General features: G+C 37.0%; 1 protein-coding gene across 2 annotated transcripts in view; it reads right to left on the bottom strand.

Annotated features, from left to right (window-relative positions):
* zc3h3 (zinc finger CCCH-type containing 3) overlaps nucleotides 1-20,797 on the bottom strand; it is a 243,221-nt gene that overhangs the window by 18,923 nt on the left and 203,501 nt on the right. For both annotated transcript variants that reach the window (XM_039753748.1, XM_039753747.1), the window contains exons 10-11: nucleotides 10,115-10,278; nucleotides 9,412-9,584 (exon numbers count right to left, since the gene is read on the bottom strand). In XM_039753748.1, coding sequence (XP_039609682.1) covers nucleotides 9,412-9,584; nucleotides 10,115-10,278 — 337 coding nt within the window. The remainder of the gene's footprint in view (nucleotides 1-9,411; nucleotides 9,585-10,114; nucleotides 10,279-20,797) is intronic.

Genomic DNA, 20,797 nt, shown 5'->3' with positions numbered 1-20,797 from the left:
TCCTTTCTCTCCTAAACAAGGCGGAGTGGAGCCATTTACAAACCCCTAAATGTTCATCCGCTGAGCAGTGAACATCTGTTCCCACTCTAAGAGAGATGCAGGGAGAAGCAAAGAATTGAAAGGTCTAAACACTTCTCTGGTAAATTAACAGAAATGGGTGCTTTCTAATTAAATTAGCGCTCACATGAAATAGACCTGGGAAGGGCACATGGTTGCGGGCAATTAGTGTGGCGAGCAGCAGCTGAAACACTGTAGCTGATCTGCTTAAAGCCTGACTGAAATATACAGCACTTGCTACATCAAAATCATCTTAGCTTAAGGTGGTACATCTATCCATCCATTTAACGCAAAACATGAAAATATAGTACATGGAAGAAATGTACAAACATAAGTGCTTTCAGACATGAGAGAGACAGCGCGATACACTAAGATAGGGACCAATCAATGAAGCTACATTAAAAGGAGAAATTCAATTCAATTTAATGAGGGTGGAGAACAGGGAGGTGCCAGCATCATTAAAAGTGTGTAGTGTAGATAGATAGATATATACTTTATTAATCCCAAGGGGAAAGACACAAGAGAAAAAGGTAGAAAAATAAAGTCGTACACAGAGCTGCTGGAAAGGTTGCCACTCGCGGCGGCACCTGAGTCATTTTTTGACCAATTTTGTCAATTTGGCCATTTACACAAATGTTTCAACGAAAGAGGAAACAAGTGTTGTATAAGGGGTAAGAAGAGAGACATGGACTAGCCTTATATTGCAGAATCATGTACAAACCGGATTCCAAAAAAGTTGGGACACTAAACAAATTGTGAATAAAAACTGAATGCAATGATGTGGAGATGGCAAATGTCAATATTTTATTTGTAATAGAACGTAGATGACAGATCAAACGTTTAATCCGAGTAAATGTATCATTTTAAAGGAAAAATATGTTGATTCAAAATTTCACGGTGTCAACAAATCCCAAAAAAGTTGGGACAAGTAGCAATAAGAGGCTGGAAAAAGTAAATTTGAGCATAACGAAGAGCTGGAAGACCAATAAACACTAATTAGGTCAATTGGCAACATGATGTATAAAAAGAGCTTCTCAGAGTGGCAGTGTCTCTCAGAAGCCAAGATGGGTAGAGGATCACCAATTCCCTCAATGTTGCGCAGAAAGATAGTGGAGCAATATCAGAAAGGTGTTACCCAGGGAAAAATTGCAAAGACTTTGCATCTATCATCATCAACTGTGCATAACATCATCCGAAGATTCAGAGAATCTGGAACAATCTCTGTGCGTAAGGGTCAAGGCCGTAAAACCATACTGGATGCCCGTGATCTTCGGGCCCTTAAACGACACTGCACCACAACCAGGAATGCTACTGTAAAGGAAATCACAGAATGGGCTCAGGAATACTTCCAGAAACCATTCTAAGCAAGATCCACAAGCTCAGGCGTTGTCACTGGGCCAGGGATCATTTAAAATGGAGTGTGGCAAAATGGAAGACTGTTCTGTGGTCAGACGAGTCACGATTCGAAGTTCTTTTTGGAAATCTGGGACGCCGGACCAAAGAGGACAAGGACAACCCAAGTTGTTATCAACGCTCAGTTCAGAAGCCTGCATCTCTGATGGTATGGGGTTGCATGAGCGCGTGTGGCATGGGCAGCTTGCATGTCTGGAAAGGCACCATCAATGCAGAAAAATATTTTCAGGTTCTAGAACAACATATGCTCCCATCCAGACGTCATCTCTTTCAGGGAAGACCCTGCATTTTTCAACAAGATAATGCCAGACCACATTCTGCATCAATCACAACATCATGGCTGCGTAGGAGAAAGATCCGGGTACTGAAATGGCCAGTCTGCAGTCCAGATCTTTCACCTATAGAGAACATTTGGCGCATCATAAAGAGGAAAGTGCGACAAAGAAGGCCCAAGACGATTGAACAGTTAGAGGCCTGTATTAGACAAGAATGGAAGAGCATTCCTATTTCTAAACTTGAGAAACTGGTCTCCTCGGTCCCCAGACGTCTGTTGAGTGTTGTAAGAAGAAGGGGAGATGCCACACAGTGGTGAAAATGGCCTTGTCCCAACTTTTTTGGGATTTGTTGACACCATGAATTTCTGAATCAACATATTTTTCCCTTAAAATGATACATTTTCTCAGTTTAAACTTTTGTTCCGTTATTTATGTTCTATTCTGAATAAAATATTAGAAGTTGGCACCTCCACATCATTGCATTCAGTTTTTATTCACGATTTGTATAGTGTCCCAACTTTTTTGGAATCTGGTTTGTAGTGTAAAGCCCCACATCTTAATTTATAACAAAAATAGAGATGACAGAAGGTATGGTGACACACTGTGTAATGCCCGTAGTGAGGCCAGGTGTTTTGCTGAAATAGAACAGCAGTAATCAGAGTAGCATTCATGACATTAAACTTACTGGTATTGAAATGTATTAATATTTTTAAAAAATTAAGAAAGAAAATATTCTTGGCATACCTACATGGGCTTTTCATCATTCCACAGCTCAAAAATGAACATGTCATATAGTTTACCCTGGAGTTAGTGAATACAAATCCCTTCCAAGATAGACCATGCCTTGCTCAAACCCCCTGAGCCTCTGAACTGGAATGGGACTGTTTGAAAAAGGTTGGGGTGACAAAAGGTTTAATTTTTAATGCATGTCTTTTGTGTTTAACTATGCTCTGTTTTTAGCAGTATGGGGTTGCAACTGGAAAAGCACATGATAAGAGAATGAACTAAAAAATGATGGCATAAAACAATGATTTGGCATCAGTACAAAGAAAAAGAAAAAAAATTACAGAATTACCAGTCAAATCTTAAAAGAAATACAACATAGCATTATGAAAAAACTACGAATAAAGTAAGATCACATATTATAGTTGATACTTCTTGCAACAGAGTTTACAAAAGATTATAAACAAAATTTATATGAACAGTCTGCAGATTGAATGTAATTTGATAAGAGGATTATTTAACTAATTACTTAAGGAGTTTTATTTAAACTACTCATTATATAGCAATTAATTTTATTTTAACTTTAAAAAAAACTATGTACAGTGGACCCTTGACTTACGAACTCAATTCGTTCGCGAGGGCTGGTTGTAACTATTTTTCCCATAAGAAATAATGGAAATACCCATAATGCGCTCCGAACCTTTCACAGCAACACTTACTTAATAATAATAGTAATAATTCATTACATTTATATAGTGCTTTTTTTCAGTTACTCAAAGCACTCAAAAAAGTACTTAACATCATCATGTGCCGCGCCAGCCCGCTAGCTAACATCCCTTAACAATCACTTTCTTTACTTTCGTTACCTTCTCTTCCTTCCTTAGCAATTATGCGTCTTGCTTGCAACGGTCTTAGTGAATTATATATATATATATATATATATATATAGAGAAATCACTGCACTGACCGAAATTACGTCCACAAACACATGTATCTGGGCTCCGAATGACGCTACTTAACGCCTCGGCTGTTTGTTTACAATCGTACAAGTGGATACATGTGACCGCATTCGGGTCGTAACGCAAGATGTTGGTCGTAAATCAAAACAAAAATTTTGGTCGGAAGTCAAGTTGTACGCATGTCAGGCCGGTCGTAGGTCAAGGGTCGACTGTACTTGGATGTCAATCAATAATTACATATATATTTTCTCCCAATCTGAAAATTGTACTTGGATGTCAATCTATAATTAAATATAAATTTTCTCCCAATCTGAAAATTCATTGCATTCTGTTTATTGTAGTTATATGTACATAAAATAATATATCTTTATCAGCTTTTATATTATGCCAAATTTGAGAAGTGTATTCTAAATCTGCCAAACTGCTTAACTAACAGTCCTGGCAGTATGAGCAGCAAGGCAAGAATATCTTAGTTATGAAAATGACAAAGAAACAACAGGCAGAAATACAAAACTGCAAAAGTCTCAGCAGTGGGTTCACAGATCTAGACTCTTGGTGGAATCAATGAACAGAAGACACCTGAATTGGGAACTGATATTTACCCGACGGCATATTTTACAGTCAGGTCAGGTTGGAGAGCATGCACTGGTACTGCACGTTGCCACACCCACCACACAACAAAACAGTTTGGGATCCCACCCTCCATAAATGACCATCTATCTGCCACAACCAGGTGTTATGTGAGCATCACCTTGGCCTGGTCCAGCCATTCAGGTCCTCAACAATAGACGAACCTGCGAGCCGCATCACCTTTGGAGAATCACACCACATGGCTGTACTGCTGTAACTGATGCTCCCTCACAATGCAGGTAATGTACAGCATCGAAGGAGTCCAGTCTATGTATCAGGTCACTAAATAGCATCCATGTCTTGCAACCATATAGCAAAACAAGGAGCACCAGGGAGCATCAGGACTCTAAAAACTTGGACCTTGGTACTTTTGCCACACACCCCTTTCCAGTAACCTTATGAGCCCCCATGCTCTCCCAGTGACTATTTTTCTTTTCTTTTTTTTTATTTATTTATATACTTAATTCATATTTATGCCTATTACTTTTTTCACAACAAAAACTGAAAACAATCACATGATGCTGAATAATCTACTTTTGGTAAAAAAAAAATTACACTATTAGCAAGTGTGTTTTTGTTAAGTTGTTTTGTTTATAAAAAAAAAAAGAGAGGAAGTATCTAACAAGAAAACAGTACATAATTATAATGAAGAAAAAAATGGGAAAGGTGTGGAAAAAATGTTCTGTTAAAAGTGAAATTAAAAATGAAAATCTTCTTTAAATTCCTGGGATATATTATTAAGAATCTCACCAATGACAGGACAGTGTCATTGATTTAGAACTCCATTAACATGGCAATCATCATGTGGTTTACTCCCAGTTTATTCTGAGAAGACTGTGATGTGTTTTCTATATAGTTTCTTCTTTCTTTTTAATTTAAAAAAAAAAACCCAAGATGCAGAAATACCATCTACATAGCTGCACATTGCTTCGACAAGGTAATAATCTACCTCTATAAAAAGGGCTAAATACAATTCATATGAAAACAAATAATACAAAAAATGAAATAGGTTTCTTTTATAATATGCTCAGATATGTACCTCTCCAGACTTTAATCAAAATCTATCTCAGGAAAATTAATTAGTATGAAAGAAATCCAACAGCAGCTACTGGTGAACTTGAAGAGCAAGGCTGAAGCCCTGGGTTAACGTACCATGAAAGATATAAGGTTAAGCAGCACAGGATCTTCCTTAGAAAAGCAGCACAAATGCTGGGCATTACTATGAGAGTATGGAAATACTTAAATGTGTACATAAACAGCATATCTATACTTACAGTATGAATTACTTGTAAAAAAACACAGAGAGCTGAACTCCACCTGAAATATAACTGCCTACATGAAATAACATGCACACTTTGGATAGTGCAAATTCATACTTAAGTGATCAAAGTAAGAACATAAATGGGGTTTACTGATAACAGACAGGAGGAATAATTGTAGCAGGAGATTGCAACTAAACAAAGGGCTAAAATAACACCAATTATGCCCTCATGGCTGACCTAAACACACAAAGTCTCTAAATACCCACATGTTAACAGCTCTCCCTGCTCTTTTTCCACTATTGCACAGCACAGGTCTCCACCTTTCTGGTCTTCCTTCCTACCTTCCTCCTTCCCTGTCATCTGAGCCCAAGCTCACCTGACCAAGATGAGAGAAGGCTATTTTAATACTAATGGTTCATGCCACTTTCAAATAAACTATTGAAAATACTTCCAGGATTCTGGATGACATCACAACTCCCTAGCTTCATATCTTTATAACTCAAGGCACCACATTTTCCTGCACTTTTCCCTCACAGTTTTTTCAAGACCCACCCTCCTCTCAATCATATTCCACCATGCACATGGTACTCTCAACCTCTCATTCGTGTGAATGCTTTTGACAGACACAGTTCCTGCACTCTCAGCTCTTATAAATTTTGACATTTTCCTCACTTCAAGTTCCCACATAAAAAAGACATATTATGTCCAAATCTTATTAAAGAATTTCATCATGATCGGTTATCAACAGAAAAAATGAGTACATGGGCAATCCTAGCACCGAGAAACAAAGTCAAAGAAATTAACACCAAAAATGACAATCAGTTACACAGCAAATTGGTTAACTGCGTATCAATAGACTATGCTGAAAGAGTTGGTGGTGATCGTCCCGAAAAATATCTGCAACCTTTAACACTGTCCAGTCTTCCACCGCACAAATTACTGTAGAAAGAAGGATGTATCCAAGAAAGGTAATGTAGTATATCTTCTGCAGATAACATTAGATAACAAAGGAGATCTTGATATGCCATTCGTATTAAAAGGTTAGCAGTTTCCTGTTAGAATGGCTATTACAAAGACAACAAATCTCAGAGCCAAACATTTGAAAAAGTCGTCTAATAGAGAGAAAGAAACGAAATTCAATCATGGGCAGTTATACGTTGCATTGTCACGTTGAAAGTGCAAACATAGAATCAAAATTCTATACGATATTGACGAAAAATTAAATGTAATTAAAAGTTTTACAGTAAAAGTTTAAATTTAAAAAGTATTTGCATGTTAATTTCAAAGACAAACAGAACAAAATCGTATTATGCAATGAATAACTCTAACGCAACATGAAACATAATTTACTTTCAAATGATTGCATTTTACTATTTTTTAATATGGTTAATTACTAGCTGTAATGTAAAATAGTTAGCTCTGTTATGCACATGTAACAATTCCCATGAAAATAACAATCTGTTTAAATTGTACATCCGCATCCCCATATGCGAGCAGCAGAATCGAAAGAGGCTAGTTGGCGAGCGAAGTGAGCAGGGGCAAAGCCCCCTAGTAGTCCATATGTTTAAGAGGGAAACAGTGATGGCTGGAGGAGGTAAACAGGAACTGAATTAAGAATTACATATTTTCAAGAGCCTAAGCCAGTGAGTTTATGAATTCAACAACCAACACAAAATTGGCAAATAAACATAACACAATATATAGAAGGAAAAAATAATTCAAAGGAAATACAGAGCCCTGCCACTGCAAGACACCTAATAATGTCCTTTTAATTACTGATCCTCAAAACTGACCAGCTTAGATACATAAAGAAAGGTAATTCACCTTTAAATGAGTACTTCAGACATATCATAATAACTGATGAATTACTGATGGACATGAATTAAGAAAAATTATTCAGAATATTTATTCATTAAAATATAAGCATTTGTAAAAAGTAACCTAAAAATTATTGCAACAGAGTTTTAACATAAAGATATTTTATATGGTCTCATTAATCAAATCTTACATTCTTAACAAACAGAACAGTTTACAGGTGCAGGTCATAAAATTAGAATATCATGACAAAGTCGATTTATTTCAGTTACTCCATTCACAAAGTGAAACTTGTATATTAGATTCATTCATTACACACAGACTGATGTATTTCAAATGGTTATTTTTTTTTAATTTTGATGATTATAACTGACAACTAATGAAAGTCACAAATTCAGTATCTCGGAAAATTAGAATATCAATTAACACCAACGCAAAAAACTGACTTTTAGAAATGTTGGCCAACTGAAAGGTATGAACATGAAAAGTATGAGCATGTACAGCACTCAATATTTAGTTGGGGCTCCTTTGGCCTGGATTACTGCAGCAATGCGGCGTGGCATGTAGTCAATCAGTCTGTGGCACTGCTCAGGTGTTATGAAAGCCCATGTTGCTCTGATAGTGGCCTTCAGCTCTTCTGAATTGTTGGGTCTGGCGTATTGCATCTTCCTCTTCACAATAACCCATAGATTTTCTATGGGGTTAAGGTTAGGCGAGTTTGCTGGCCAATCAAGAACAGAGATACCATGGTCCTTAAACCAGGTACTGGTAGTTTTGGCACTTTGTGCAGGTGCCAGGTCCCGTTGGAAAATGAAATCTGCATCTCCATTAAGTTCGTCAGCAGCAGGAAGCATGAAGTGCTCTAAAACTTCCTGGTAGATGGCTGTGTTGACCTTGGACCTCAGAAAACACAATGGACCAACACTAGCAGATTACATGGCAACCCAAACCATCACTGACTGTGGAAACTTTACCCTGGACCTCAAGCAACGTGGATTCTGTGCCTCTCCTCTCTTCCTCCAGACTCTGGGACCTTGATTTCCAAAGGAAATGCAAAATTTACTTTCATCAGAGAACATAACTTTGACCCACTCAGCAGCAATTCTGTCTTTAGTCCAGGCGAGACGCTTCTGACACTGTCTCTTGTTCAAGAGTGGCTTGACACAAGGAATGCGTCAGCTGAAACCCATGTCTTGCATATGTCTGTGAGTGGTGGTTCTTGAAGCACTGACTCCAGCTGCAGTCCACTCTTTGTGAATCTCCCACACAGTTTTGAATGGGTTTTGTTTCACAATCCCCTCCAGGGTGCGGTTATCCCTATTGCTTGTATTGCCAGCCTCTTTAGCAATGACCTTTTGTGTCTTGCCCTCCTTGTGTAAGGTGTCAATGGTCGTCTTTTGGACAACTGTCAAGTCAGCAGTCTTCCCCATGATTGTGTAGCCTACAGAACTAGACTGAGAGACCATTTAAAGGCTTTTGCAGGTGTTTTGAGTTAATTAGCTGATTAGAGTGTGGTACCAGGTGTCTTCAATATTGAACCTTTTCACAATATTCTAATTTTCCGAGATACTGAATTTGGGTCCTTCATTAGTTGTCAGTTATAATCATCAAAATTAAAAGAAATAAACATTTGAAATAAATCAGTCTGTGTGTAATGAATGAATCTAATATACAAGTTTCACTTTTTGAATGGAATTACCGAAATAAATCAACTTTGTCATGATATTCTAATTTTATGACCGGCACCTGTATATCTGTGTCACCACTGCAAGGAACACTTTCACCCTGGAATGCAATAATTAACATTTCCCATTGTGCCATAATGGCATATGGCACACTTTTCTAAAACTACTTCAGTTAACACTGCTTTATAAAACAGCATTGATATGGTACTATAGAATTCTTCGACCTTATCTGCATCCATGATGCATCATTTCATGTATCAGTTTTAAGATGATAATTGTCCTGTCATTTGTCTAACCCACTTAATCCAGATTGTTGGGGGGCTTGAACGATAAGATTGGAAAAAAGGCAAGAACAAACCCTGGACAGGGTGTTCGTTCATTGCAGGGTGAACACACACACACATCCACACACCAAACACTAACCACGTTACGTTTAGTATCACCAACTCACCTAACCTACTTGTCTTTGGACAGTGGGTGGAAACCCATGCAGACACAGGAAGAACATGCAAATTCTAAGCAGCCGTACCACTGCACCACCATGCCACCCATGGTGATAATTAGGTAAGAATGTTGCCAAGTACAAACTTACCTATACCTTCAGATCCCTCAATCACTGTTAGAGAGAATTTGTCTTCAGTTTCTGGGGTGCTTGGGGAGGAATTTAATGCAATGTATGAGGGGAGCTTTTCAAGCTGAGGCTGACAATGTTCATTTTCCTGAAGGCGAATTTCAGTTTCTGGTTTCTGTGAGACTCCTTCAGTGCTGACAAGAAAATACATGATGTCATCAAAGCCCTGTAAGCTAAAGGTTTTCTAGGTGAACATAAGCCACATTGTTTAAAAGAGCTGAGCAACAGGAACACTAACCAAAAACAAATAACAATAAAAAGAATCAGTACCTGCCCAGTGAGAGAGGGGTGCAAGTATTTGTCTACCACACAAGACATCTTCACATTTGCAGCAGCAACAACAATATAAATGCAAAGTGCAATACATGATTTAAATAAACCCACCAAGTCTGAGAAACTCTTAATGGTACTGTATGTTCTAGGCTTTTAAGTATGTAATATTTCTAAAACTTACAGTAAAAGACCATAACTATTATATAGTAAAGAATAATTAAAGTCACTAAAAAAAATTAGGATTGTACAACTAAAAAGAAGCTACTTTTGAATAAACTGGGATAACCACCTAAACCTAATGGGGTTTATTTTTGCAAAATCATTCATGTCAGCAAAATATAAAAACGTTTAAGGTATATAAATGTAAACTTGTCGCGGAAAAATAACTAACCTTTTCTGCTGTAGTTGGTTCTCGGCTTGCTTGTTCCTCACTCCCAACTCTTGGGTCCTTGGACGGTTCTGCTGTTGTCGGTGTTGCAATTTGCATTTGTTGCCCTTTGGGCAGGTTCCCGACTTGGCAAAATCAGGACACAATAGTGTATGCTTTTTCTTACACTATAAAAAAATGATAAAATGTAAGATTTGCTATTTTAGGATTGTTTGCAATGAACAGTGTGCAAAGAAATTGTATTAAACCAGAAAAGCATACAGGGATACAAATGATATAATGTGAAAACACGCATTGTTTCTTGCAAATACAATACATGCCTTCCAAACCCCCTCCACCAGTTATTCCTTTTATTTGTTCACAGCACTCTTTGCAGAACTGGCATGGGGATTGTTTACTAAAAGCACCACAGACAAGTTCAAAGTCACTCAAAATTCTAAAAAAAGTGTTTTTTGATCATTTGATTACTGATAGGAATCTAATGAATACAAGTATATTGTTTTCTTTTAACATTTAATTTTAAATTCACTACAGAACCATAGGAAAAAAAAATACTAATATATATTCTGGAACAGTAATAATTTCATGATTGCAAACTGTCTGTGCAGTCTGGAATAATGAAGTCAATTGTTCAGTTGGAATCACACCCTTATAAATAGAATTTGTGAATACTAGATTGACTTGTGAATTAGTATTACACTTTTCATGGAGTGCTGGAAATCTGTTTTTCTCGCAAATGCAGTGGCATGCAAAAGTTTGGGCAACTTTGCTTAATATGTCTGTTACTGTGAATAGTTTAGTTAGCAGAAGATGAACTGAAAAGGCATAAAGTTAAAGATGACATATTTATTTAATATTTTAGGCAAGATTACATTTTTATTTAATATTTATTCATCATTCACAGATACGAAAAACCAAAAAAATGAAAAGGGCCTGAAGCAAAAGTCTGGGTACCCAAGATGGTCAGTCTTTCGTAAGACCCCCTTTGGCAAGTCTCATAGCTTATAAATCCTTTTTGTAGCCTGCTAAGAGTCTTTTAATTAATATTTGGGTATTTTTTGCAAATTTGTTTTTGGAAAAGGCTTCCAATTCTGAAAGATTCTTGGGCCATCTTGCATACACTGCTCCTCTGAGATCTCTTCATAGATTTTGATGTTTAGGTCGGGGGGGACAGTGAAGGCCATGGCAAAACCATCAGCTTATGCCTCTTCAGGTATTTGATTGTAGATTTTGAGGTGTGTTTCGGATCATTATCTTGTTGTAGGACCCATCGTCTTTTTATCTTGAACTTTTTTTTTTTTTTACAGATGGTATAATGCTTGCTTCCAGAATTTGCTGATATGTATATAAATTCATTCTTCCCTCTGCCATTAACATGTTCCTTATGCCACAGGCTGCAACACAAGCCCAAAGCTGATCGATCCACTGCCATGCTTAATAGTTGGAAACGTGTTCTTTTCACGGAGTTCAGCACCATTTTTTCTCCAAACATACCTTTGCACATTGCAGTCCAAAATGCATCAGCCTTGTTTAGATGTTTATTTCCAAACTTCAAGCACTGAATTTAGTGGCTAGGTGACCGGAAAGGTTTTCTTCTGCTGACTCTACCATGAAGGTCATAATTGTCCATGTGTTGTTGCACAGCAGAATAGTGCATCACCACTCCAAAGTCTGCTAAATTGTCCTGAAGGTCTTTTGAAGTCAAACAGGGGTTTTTATTTCTAGAAATCTAACAAGCAGTTCTTCTTTCTTTTTCTTACTGTACAACTGTGAAAAACAAAAACAATACACTAATCTTGCATAAAATGCTGAAAAGAAATGTGTCACCTTTAACTCAGTTCATCACCTGCTCATTTAACTATTCACAGTAAGAGACACTTTAAGCAGGGGTGCCTAAACATCTAAACTTTTGCATGCTACTGTAGGTGCTAGAATATTTTTTTCCATCTTTAAGATGAAGCAGATAGCTAAAAGAAAAGTAGAGCAGGTATAAGAAGTTACAACAGCGTTGCAGAATCTCACTTCTACCCTAACAAAAATGCAACATTTGGACTATTTTTTTTTTTATGAAACACAATTTAAATCTTTACCATGGCCACACATCAAACATTAGACATTCTATATTCTGAATTTTAAATGATTGATTTTGTGAGTCACAGGATCCAGTATACTTTACAAGGTTATACCTGGGACTTACATTTTATCAGGGTTTAATTTCTCTATTAGTGGTGTGTTTTAAAATAAGGAAAACTAACTGCTTATGTGTTGAAACTGAGTTAGTAATTAAATTATACTGTAACGATGCATTTCTTACACAAAAGTAAACTTGCTTTGGGATAAATCAGAACAATAAAAAATCAACTCATGATATTTAAAAAATAGAATAACTATCTGTATATTACATCGGATGGATTAACCCCGCAGTAACATGCTTACAAGGACAAACTATTAATGGCTAATAAAAGCCAGTTATGTTCAAGGTAGCTTGTTTTCTTTTATAAGGACTTCACAGTGTCGGTTTAATGGTTTGATTTGCTGAAATTCTGTGACGGTTCTGTCTTAAGTAAAGGAAAACTCCCCCATGTACAACTCCATGGCAAGAATTTAGAAAATGGGAACAAATGGTGTTTAGGCCCCTGAAGGGAGAAAGGGTGCGTGGGAAGCCAAAGACTGATGTTTGTTGAAAAGGGAGGGGAAAGCCATGCTGGATGCTGTAAACTGACAGCCACCTTCTTGAAGTGATTCAATCTCCCCCACCTGTCAATGCAGCTAATTATAACTGCAGTACCAAGCCTTGATACACACACTGGGGGGGATCGGGGGATTTAGGCCAACAAGCAGGTTGAACCATAAAAAAATGAAAGGATCCCATTACCAAAAACAGCACTGCTTTAGAAGACCCACCTGATGAATCTCCCAGAAATAATAAGAATCAGCAAAAAAAAAATTTAGATTAAAGAAATAAAAATATTAAGTGGCATATATGCAAATATGCAAATATGCAAGTGGGTGCCTGAGTGTAAAATAAGCATAAGCATGTGAGAGACACACATTCTGACAGCTGAATGGGACTGTAAGGTGAGGAGGTCAGGGGTCTTGCACAGGGGTCAAGTGGACAACCACTACTTAACAAAGAGATTTACAAGTAATTCTGTAATTTAGCAAGTGTGTAAAGTTAACTGACTTGCCAAATAGACACTCTTGTCAGTTATGTTTACATGTATAACTGTGTTTGTTTCTCTTACTGCTTATACTTTGCCAGCAATATATAACAAGTGACATGCCAAAACAACATACTGCCTGAAATACACATGGAGGACAGTCTGGACCTTTTTCACAATTTGGCTCAAATGGTAACAACCTAACTTTGAAAGAAGGCCTAGAGAATCAATTGCTCTCCACATACTCCATGAGTGCAAAATGTTCAGAATTTTTTAAGCAGAATTAGAAACTTTGAAATTAATGAAACTGCAATGTTTTATAACTTTCTTTGAAACTATCTATTGTATAATTAAAGTATCCAACGGTGCACTGTAGAACAGAATATATACTGTTTAAGATTTTATAACTGAATATATTTCTGAATATTATATTAACTACTAAGATTCATCATGCCATAATATTAAATAAAAGCAGCCTAGCTGAAAAATAATAGACTAAAAATATAATTTGTCAGTATGCACTCAAAAAAACAACAAAAAACAAACAAACCCCTACAGATCCCTGGATATTTTTAGATATCCTCTAATGACTCACATTCGTGGTTCCCCAGTTCTACATTACATGGCTTACTGTTTGACACTGTGTGGAATTAACTTTGTAAGACAAACTTCCCTTTTCACTATATTTCATGTGCATAAAATAAATAAAAACATGAGTAATCTGTGAGAGTTTTCATATATAATAAACCTGTAAATTCACTTGTTTAGCTTTTTTTAATTGAGACACCCAAAAGAAAAATGAATCAAGTCCCTATTTATTTTATTTGCAATGTCCACAAGAGGGTGTTAAATCTCAACTGCCAGAAAGAGCAAGTAACAACTAATTAAGATTTAGATGATCCATCTATTCAACAGTAGAAAGCTTTTTAAAACAAACGGCCTAAATTACGGGAATGTTATTTAAGACAAAATAAAACCCTACTTTAGCTATAAAGTATTTCTGCAATATGTATTACCTTCCCAAGGAAAGGAAATGTGTTTGAGAAAGGGCTAATTTTTGCAATAAATGAATCACAAGATATATAAAAAGAGTTCTGACCAAGAACCTCTACATAAACAAAATCATATTCTAAAAGACATCACAGTGTAGGTTTCTCAGTATACATGTAACAAGAATGTGAAAAATATCACAAGAACCTTTAAAATATTAACCAAGTTTCAATTTGTGTTATGTTTTACTCTTTGTTTTACACAACTTGCAGAAGATACAGCAATAGACATGTGCTGCACAGTTTTTACAGTTAATGCAGATTTATAAATGTATCATAACTCTTCCAAGACATACATAACTAAAAAGTAAGCACAATATTAGTAAGCTGCAAATTGTAGGCAAACAGAAGCTGCTTGAAAATTGTGAAAAAATTTAAGAAAATCATAATCTCCTCTAAAAAATATTATATGATAGACATTTGAAAGAAGTTCTTGGTTATCTTAGCACTATTTTTCTATCTCCTGTCCACCTATTTTTGACAACACTGGTCTTTCTCTTGGTTTTATTCTGAGTAGCATGAATGATTAACATAAACAAGCCAGTGTGATGTACTGGCTAAGACAGATTTTAGACTGAGGTTGCAGGTTCAAATCCTATCACTGGCACCGTGTGGCAGTGAATAAGTCAAGGAACCTGCCTGTGTCCATTTAGGTGGTGGGAAAAAAGGAATCACAAACAGTATATATATATATAACAAATATTGTAAATGGTTTTGAGTAAAGGAGTTAGACAACTAATGAGTAATAATAATAATAGATTAAAATAAACCTAAAGGGTCTATTTTGAAAGCAGCACTCTTTCTATTCAGATTTTTTTTTTTAAAAAACACTTGCTTAAGAACGGACACAAAGTCTACTGCTGCAGTAATGATGTAAAATAATGTCCTTATTTAAGCAATTTTAATTCAGTTCATCATTAGTAAAAGGCAACATGTCTGTATCAGTATTTTCCTGTATATACAGTATGTATTTTATATGTATGTAAAAATGAAACTGGAGTCTATACACTGTAATTATATTACTCAATTCTCCTACTGCAGTATATTGGACTGGTACCTGTCTAACATATATTTATGCCTTGTGACAATTGTTAGGCTCTGGTGTACCATAACTCTTCTGAGACAGGGATTACAAAGATGAAAAGGATATCTAGAGATCCTCTTATTGCTTCAGAAGACATTAATTAGTGCATTTATTTTATAAAATGCTCCTTGGTGTATTAGTAGATTGCAAAGTAGACCTAATACTGCATGATTCCCAATTTTTGCAACTGTAAATTAAAGCACAGTTTTAATTACTAAATGTAGATTTGCCTGATAGTTAAACTTTGAACTTTTGAACCTTAATCGTAGTAGACAGAAAGTCGTTGCTGCAGAGAACCTTCTAAAAGAAAAGAAAAAAAATTCCATAAAAGGTACATACTGTAATCAGTTCTAAATTGAAACTTTTAATAACACAGATGAGCAGACATTCAATTCAAAATACAAGACCGCTCTTGGTGCTTTAATTGTTGTATTTAAAGGATGAAGACATAACTGTTTAAAAAATGCCACAACTCAATTAAAAACTTAAAAGTCAGATAATAGCAGTAGTTAACAAGCCTGTAGGAAAAAAATGATCAAATCAAAATCAAAACAATGTACTAAATCAGTGATGGTGAACCTATGACACATGTGTCAAAGGTGACACGACAGCGTTCATCAAGACCTGAATTACCAAAGAAACTGAACAAACATAAATATAAGAAATATGAGACCCCGCACAACCAAGAGCTTAAAATGGAGTCTCACCATCCATATCAGCACATCATCCTTCATCACGGCAGCCACACAGTTCAGTTGACTTCTAACCGCTGTACCGGAAGCACATTTTCATGGCGCAAGTACGAGATATGCAACTGCAGGCTCCAAAATGAGTGCACTATCGGCGTCTGTGTGAAATTAGGTTTTACATTTGTTGCTCATATGAAATGCAGCAAATTATTTTGTGCCAGTAGCCAGTTCAACAACTGAACGGACAACAACGGAAGCTCTGAACCGCACAATGAAAAAACATTATGGTATAACCCTTATCTCGTACTTACGTATGAAATAAGGGTTATCCCATAACGTTTTTTTCATTGTGCGGTTCAGAGCTTGCATAAACAACACTGCTGCAGAGGTAAAGAAGTTATTAACCTCAAAGACTTATTTGGTATACTGTGTCGATAACAGTCTGCAAAATCAAGTGCTGACATTGTTTTCTCTCACTTCTGTAAAGGGCAAGCAGTTTTCAATTCTAAGAATGTACTGTTTTACATTTTTCTCAACTGTCTCTCTTAATCCCTCCAAAAACTGGCTTATTTTCCACATTATAGTTTTGCAAGACCTTATTCTCAGTACTAAACAACATTAAAATGGCCAAAAGAAACCGAGTAACAGATTAAGTTAGTACTACTTCCTTGGGCTTGAAGTACACAAAGTAATGACTACCAACTTATCTATTAAAACTCAAAAACAAAAAAATCATTAATTGATGTCAGTTCAATTAAAAATTACTATTAAAAGTAGGGTAATATTTTAGTGCACTATTTTAATCCCAATTATCAGTGCACATACCATTTTCTCTAATTGCAAGTCACTGAATTTTCTTTGACTTTTATAATACAAAGCACCATACATGATTGGGCTGTATTTGTTTTTAAATAATTTAATATTTAAAGAACAGTTTCTTATTTGTTTAGCAGGGCAATATGCTAGCTAAGTTAAGTTAGGCATTTTTAGAATTCTTGACACAACGAGCCAAAAGGTTCGTCATCACTGTACTAAATGATAAAAAGAAACTAAGCAGTTAGTACAGAAAAACACATTTAAAGTAACTTTTAAGGTCAATCATATAAAACTTGCATGCATGCAAACATATTCATATAATACAAAAATGCTTACAGCGGGTTTATATGAATTAAGCTTCTAAAACAAGAAACTGATCTTTCAGAAATGTGGTCTATGTAATGAACAGCCATTCATCCCTAGAGTCCCATGCAAGGCCTTTGGCTTCACAATATGGAGCATAGTGTTAACAATTAAAAAGATGATTTATTCACCCTAGCTTTATCATTAAATGTATGTCAACAGTTTTAAAAAAATAATGAAATGATAGATCAAAACATAAGGTAATCAAGCAAATAGGATGGTGTAGGCCATACCTGCTCATTAAGTTTTATTTTGCAAGGAAAGAGGAGAATCTGCAAATTCTTGCATTTTGTGGATGCAATATTATCTTCGTTATTTACCTTTAATTTGTTTTATTGCAAAACAAAGGAACCCCTGACCTAATGATCTCTGCAGATTTCAGGCTATAATATAAGGGAACATACATAGTCCATCTACATGCAAACAATGCCAGTTGCCATTAATTAGTGTCTTGTTTTGACATGAAGGCATAAAGCACACATAAATGTCCTTTGCTACATGTGCTACAGTTATAAGGCACAGATTTAAACTCTTTACATTTTTATACAAAATAGTTGAGCCAGTTAGAAGTCTCAATATGCAATAACAGCTGCCTGCCACACTGATTTGCCACATAAGCTTTTGGAAGATCTTAATGCAAGGCTGTTCTCTAAAACAGACAGATTTGTTTGAATGACCTTGTATTTTGCATTGGAGATGAGTATGTGCATTTGTTCGTTCACTGCATATATAAGAAGGTTCAATATCCTCTAATTTTCTCACATTATGTATTTAAATTTAATCTACTTAAAATATGATGATTAAATGATTGTAGTAAATGTTTGTTCCACGATAAGAAAGGAAAGAATTAAAATTGCAAGTGTTCAGAAAGGAGGACCTGTTACAAATATTGCATTTTACCAGTTGGTTCTATTAGGTCCAGTCTGCAAAGTGGCATTTTCCTCAGACAAAAATTCTACAAATGATGTCGGCTAACTCAAAAAACTGATAAGGAAGGCTGGGTATATAATACTATATAAAGTACTGGTTGTCATGGACAAAGACACTCTGCCAGTGCATGGCTTTTTAGCTATATGAGGTCATTTTTGCCAACAGCCTTTATAGCCTGTTATGCACCTCCTTCTGACTGGGTGGTGTTGATCATTTATTCTCTCAAAAGCTATTGAAAGCTTGAACTTTAGATTGACCTAAAGTTTTTTGGCAAAGTTTCTGTCATGATTTCTGCAGCAACTTCTGAATTGTTCTTTGGGATCAATAGTTTCTGTGTACTTTCCACCTAATATAGTGCCTTTCACATCTGTCTGTCTAACTACCTATATTGCAGGCCACTGATTGCACAACTACACTGATTGGATCTATGGAGAAAATCTGGTTCATTCTTCCTTGTAGAACAGCTTGCATGGAGCTGTACAAGTACAACACTTGCTCAATGTTCTGTCAAAAATGTCAGTACAGAACTCTAAATTTCTCCTCTCTCTCAATCATTCTGATAGACTAAAAGACCCAGCATTGTTCTGGCTTAATCTTACAGATGAATGACTACTGAGCAGAACTCTTGGATCCTTCGAAGATGCTCATACAATACCACATTCACCATGATTGGATGGAGGTTTGTGGTTCTTACTGTTGTTTCTACTTTTAGTACCTCAGATCAGGTTAGGTAGGGGAGCATTCTCTGGTGCAGCGCGTTGCCACTTCCACCACACGACAAAACAGCTCAGGATCCCAGTTGGCAACCCACCCCCAGGCAGACATGCGATTCAGTCACACACTTCAGAAACAACCATCCATGTGCCACAGCCAGATATTATGTGGGTGTCCTCTTGGCCTGGTCCAGATGCTCGGGTCCTCAAATATGAGGATCCTGCGAGCTGGATCACCCTCAGGGAATTGTGCCACATGGCCATAGTGCCGTAACTGACGCTCCCTCACAATGCAGGTAATGTGCTTCATTTGGGACTCCATGAGCAACCGCTCGTTTGACACAAAGTCAAAACAGCTGTACCCAAGAATTCTTCAAAGAGACTCTGTACTGAAGGAGTCCAGTCTTCATCTTAGGTTACTGGGAAGCATCCATGCCTCGCAGCCATATAGCAAAGCAGGAAGCACCAGGTTTCTAATGGCTCTGAACTTTGTTCTTTTGCAAAGATATTGGGAGTGCCACACACCCCTTTCCAGCAACTTCATGACCCTATGTTCTCCCAATCCGTCTATTGACTTCATAGGAAGAGTCACCAGAGACATGGATGTTGCTGCCGAGGTAAGTAAACCTCTCGATGGCATTGACACTCTCTCTGCAGATGCTGATGGTTGTGCCCAAGAGCTCAATAATGCCTAGATCTTGGTTTTTATCCAGGACACTCACAAGCCCAGACACTCAGACTCCTTACTCAGTCTCTGGAGGGCTCCAATCAGAGCCTTCATTGACTCTGCAATGATCGCAGCATTGTTGGGATCAGTGAATCTTTCTTCGCCAACAGATACCCAACAGCCACTGGACCATAAAACCCTGCCCAACACACAATCCATGCAAGAACTGAACAAGGTAGGAGCAAGAAGACACCCCTGGTGAACATCAGAATCAACTGAGAAAAACATGTAGGTTCTGCCTCACCCACATTACCAGCGTACAGGCTGGCCAAGATATCCAGCAACTTTGGTGGGATCTTGCGAGATCTGAGGATATCTTCCAGGGTGTTTCCAGAAGGAGGTATTACATCTCGTGGGGCACTGTGGATATTATTGAGAGGAGTCACAGCACATGGTTTGATGGCAACCCTAGTCTCTACCAGGAACTGAGAAGAATGGCTGCGAGGGCTCTCAGGATAGATAAGGAGGTGTTTGTTAGAGGAATATGTGAGCAAGTGACACTACCATCTAGTGATCACTGTCCTGCTTACAGAGGAATCAAAAGCAAGAAGCACATCTAAATCTGTTCCTTGGAGACTCATGGTCCGGGCTGGTGATAGAACACTCCTTACAATTGATTCTGCAGTTGTGACCCGCTGGGCTGGCTACTTTGAGCAGCTGTTTAAAGCTGATCCTCCGGGTAGGACTTTGGACATCTCTGGGTCCACAGTTCTTGAGGCTGATCCTCCAATTAGCTGTGAATACTGCAACAGAATTGAAATAGAGAAATAAAAGGGCCAAGATTGAGGCTGAACTTGCTGTACCTGTAAAGCTTTTGTGCAGGCACCGGTTTTATCAGGCAGCATGTTATTGTCTATCAGAATGTGGCAAACTTGCAATATGCTGGAAATGTGAGACTATGCTGAAACGGTTGTGTGTGTAATTTGTCATCCACTGTAATTTCTAGTGAGGTGATCTGATACTCTCAAGGCAACAAAATGTAGAAACTGCATTAAGTTTGACATTCTCTCCTTAGACTTTACTGTCATAATAACCAGAACTTATACAAAAGGTTGAAAAGGTACTATTTAGATAGAGTCAGACAGACCATCACACACAATGTAGGTTCTGAAACTAAAAACCTTGATCAGTGTATTTCCTAATCTGTAAAACCT

The sequence above is a fragment of the Polypterus senegalus genome, chromosome 5 (genome assembly GCF_016835505.1).
Source record: "Polypterus senegalus isolate Bchr_013 chromosome 5, ASM1683550v1, whole genome shotgun sequence".
Lineage (NCBI taxonomy): Eukaryota > Metazoa > Chordata > Cladistia > Polypteriformes > Polypteridae > Polypterus > Polypterus senegalus.
The sequence above is the reverse complement of the archived record's forward strand: the minus strand, read 5'-3'. Positions and strand labels throughout refer to the sequence as shown.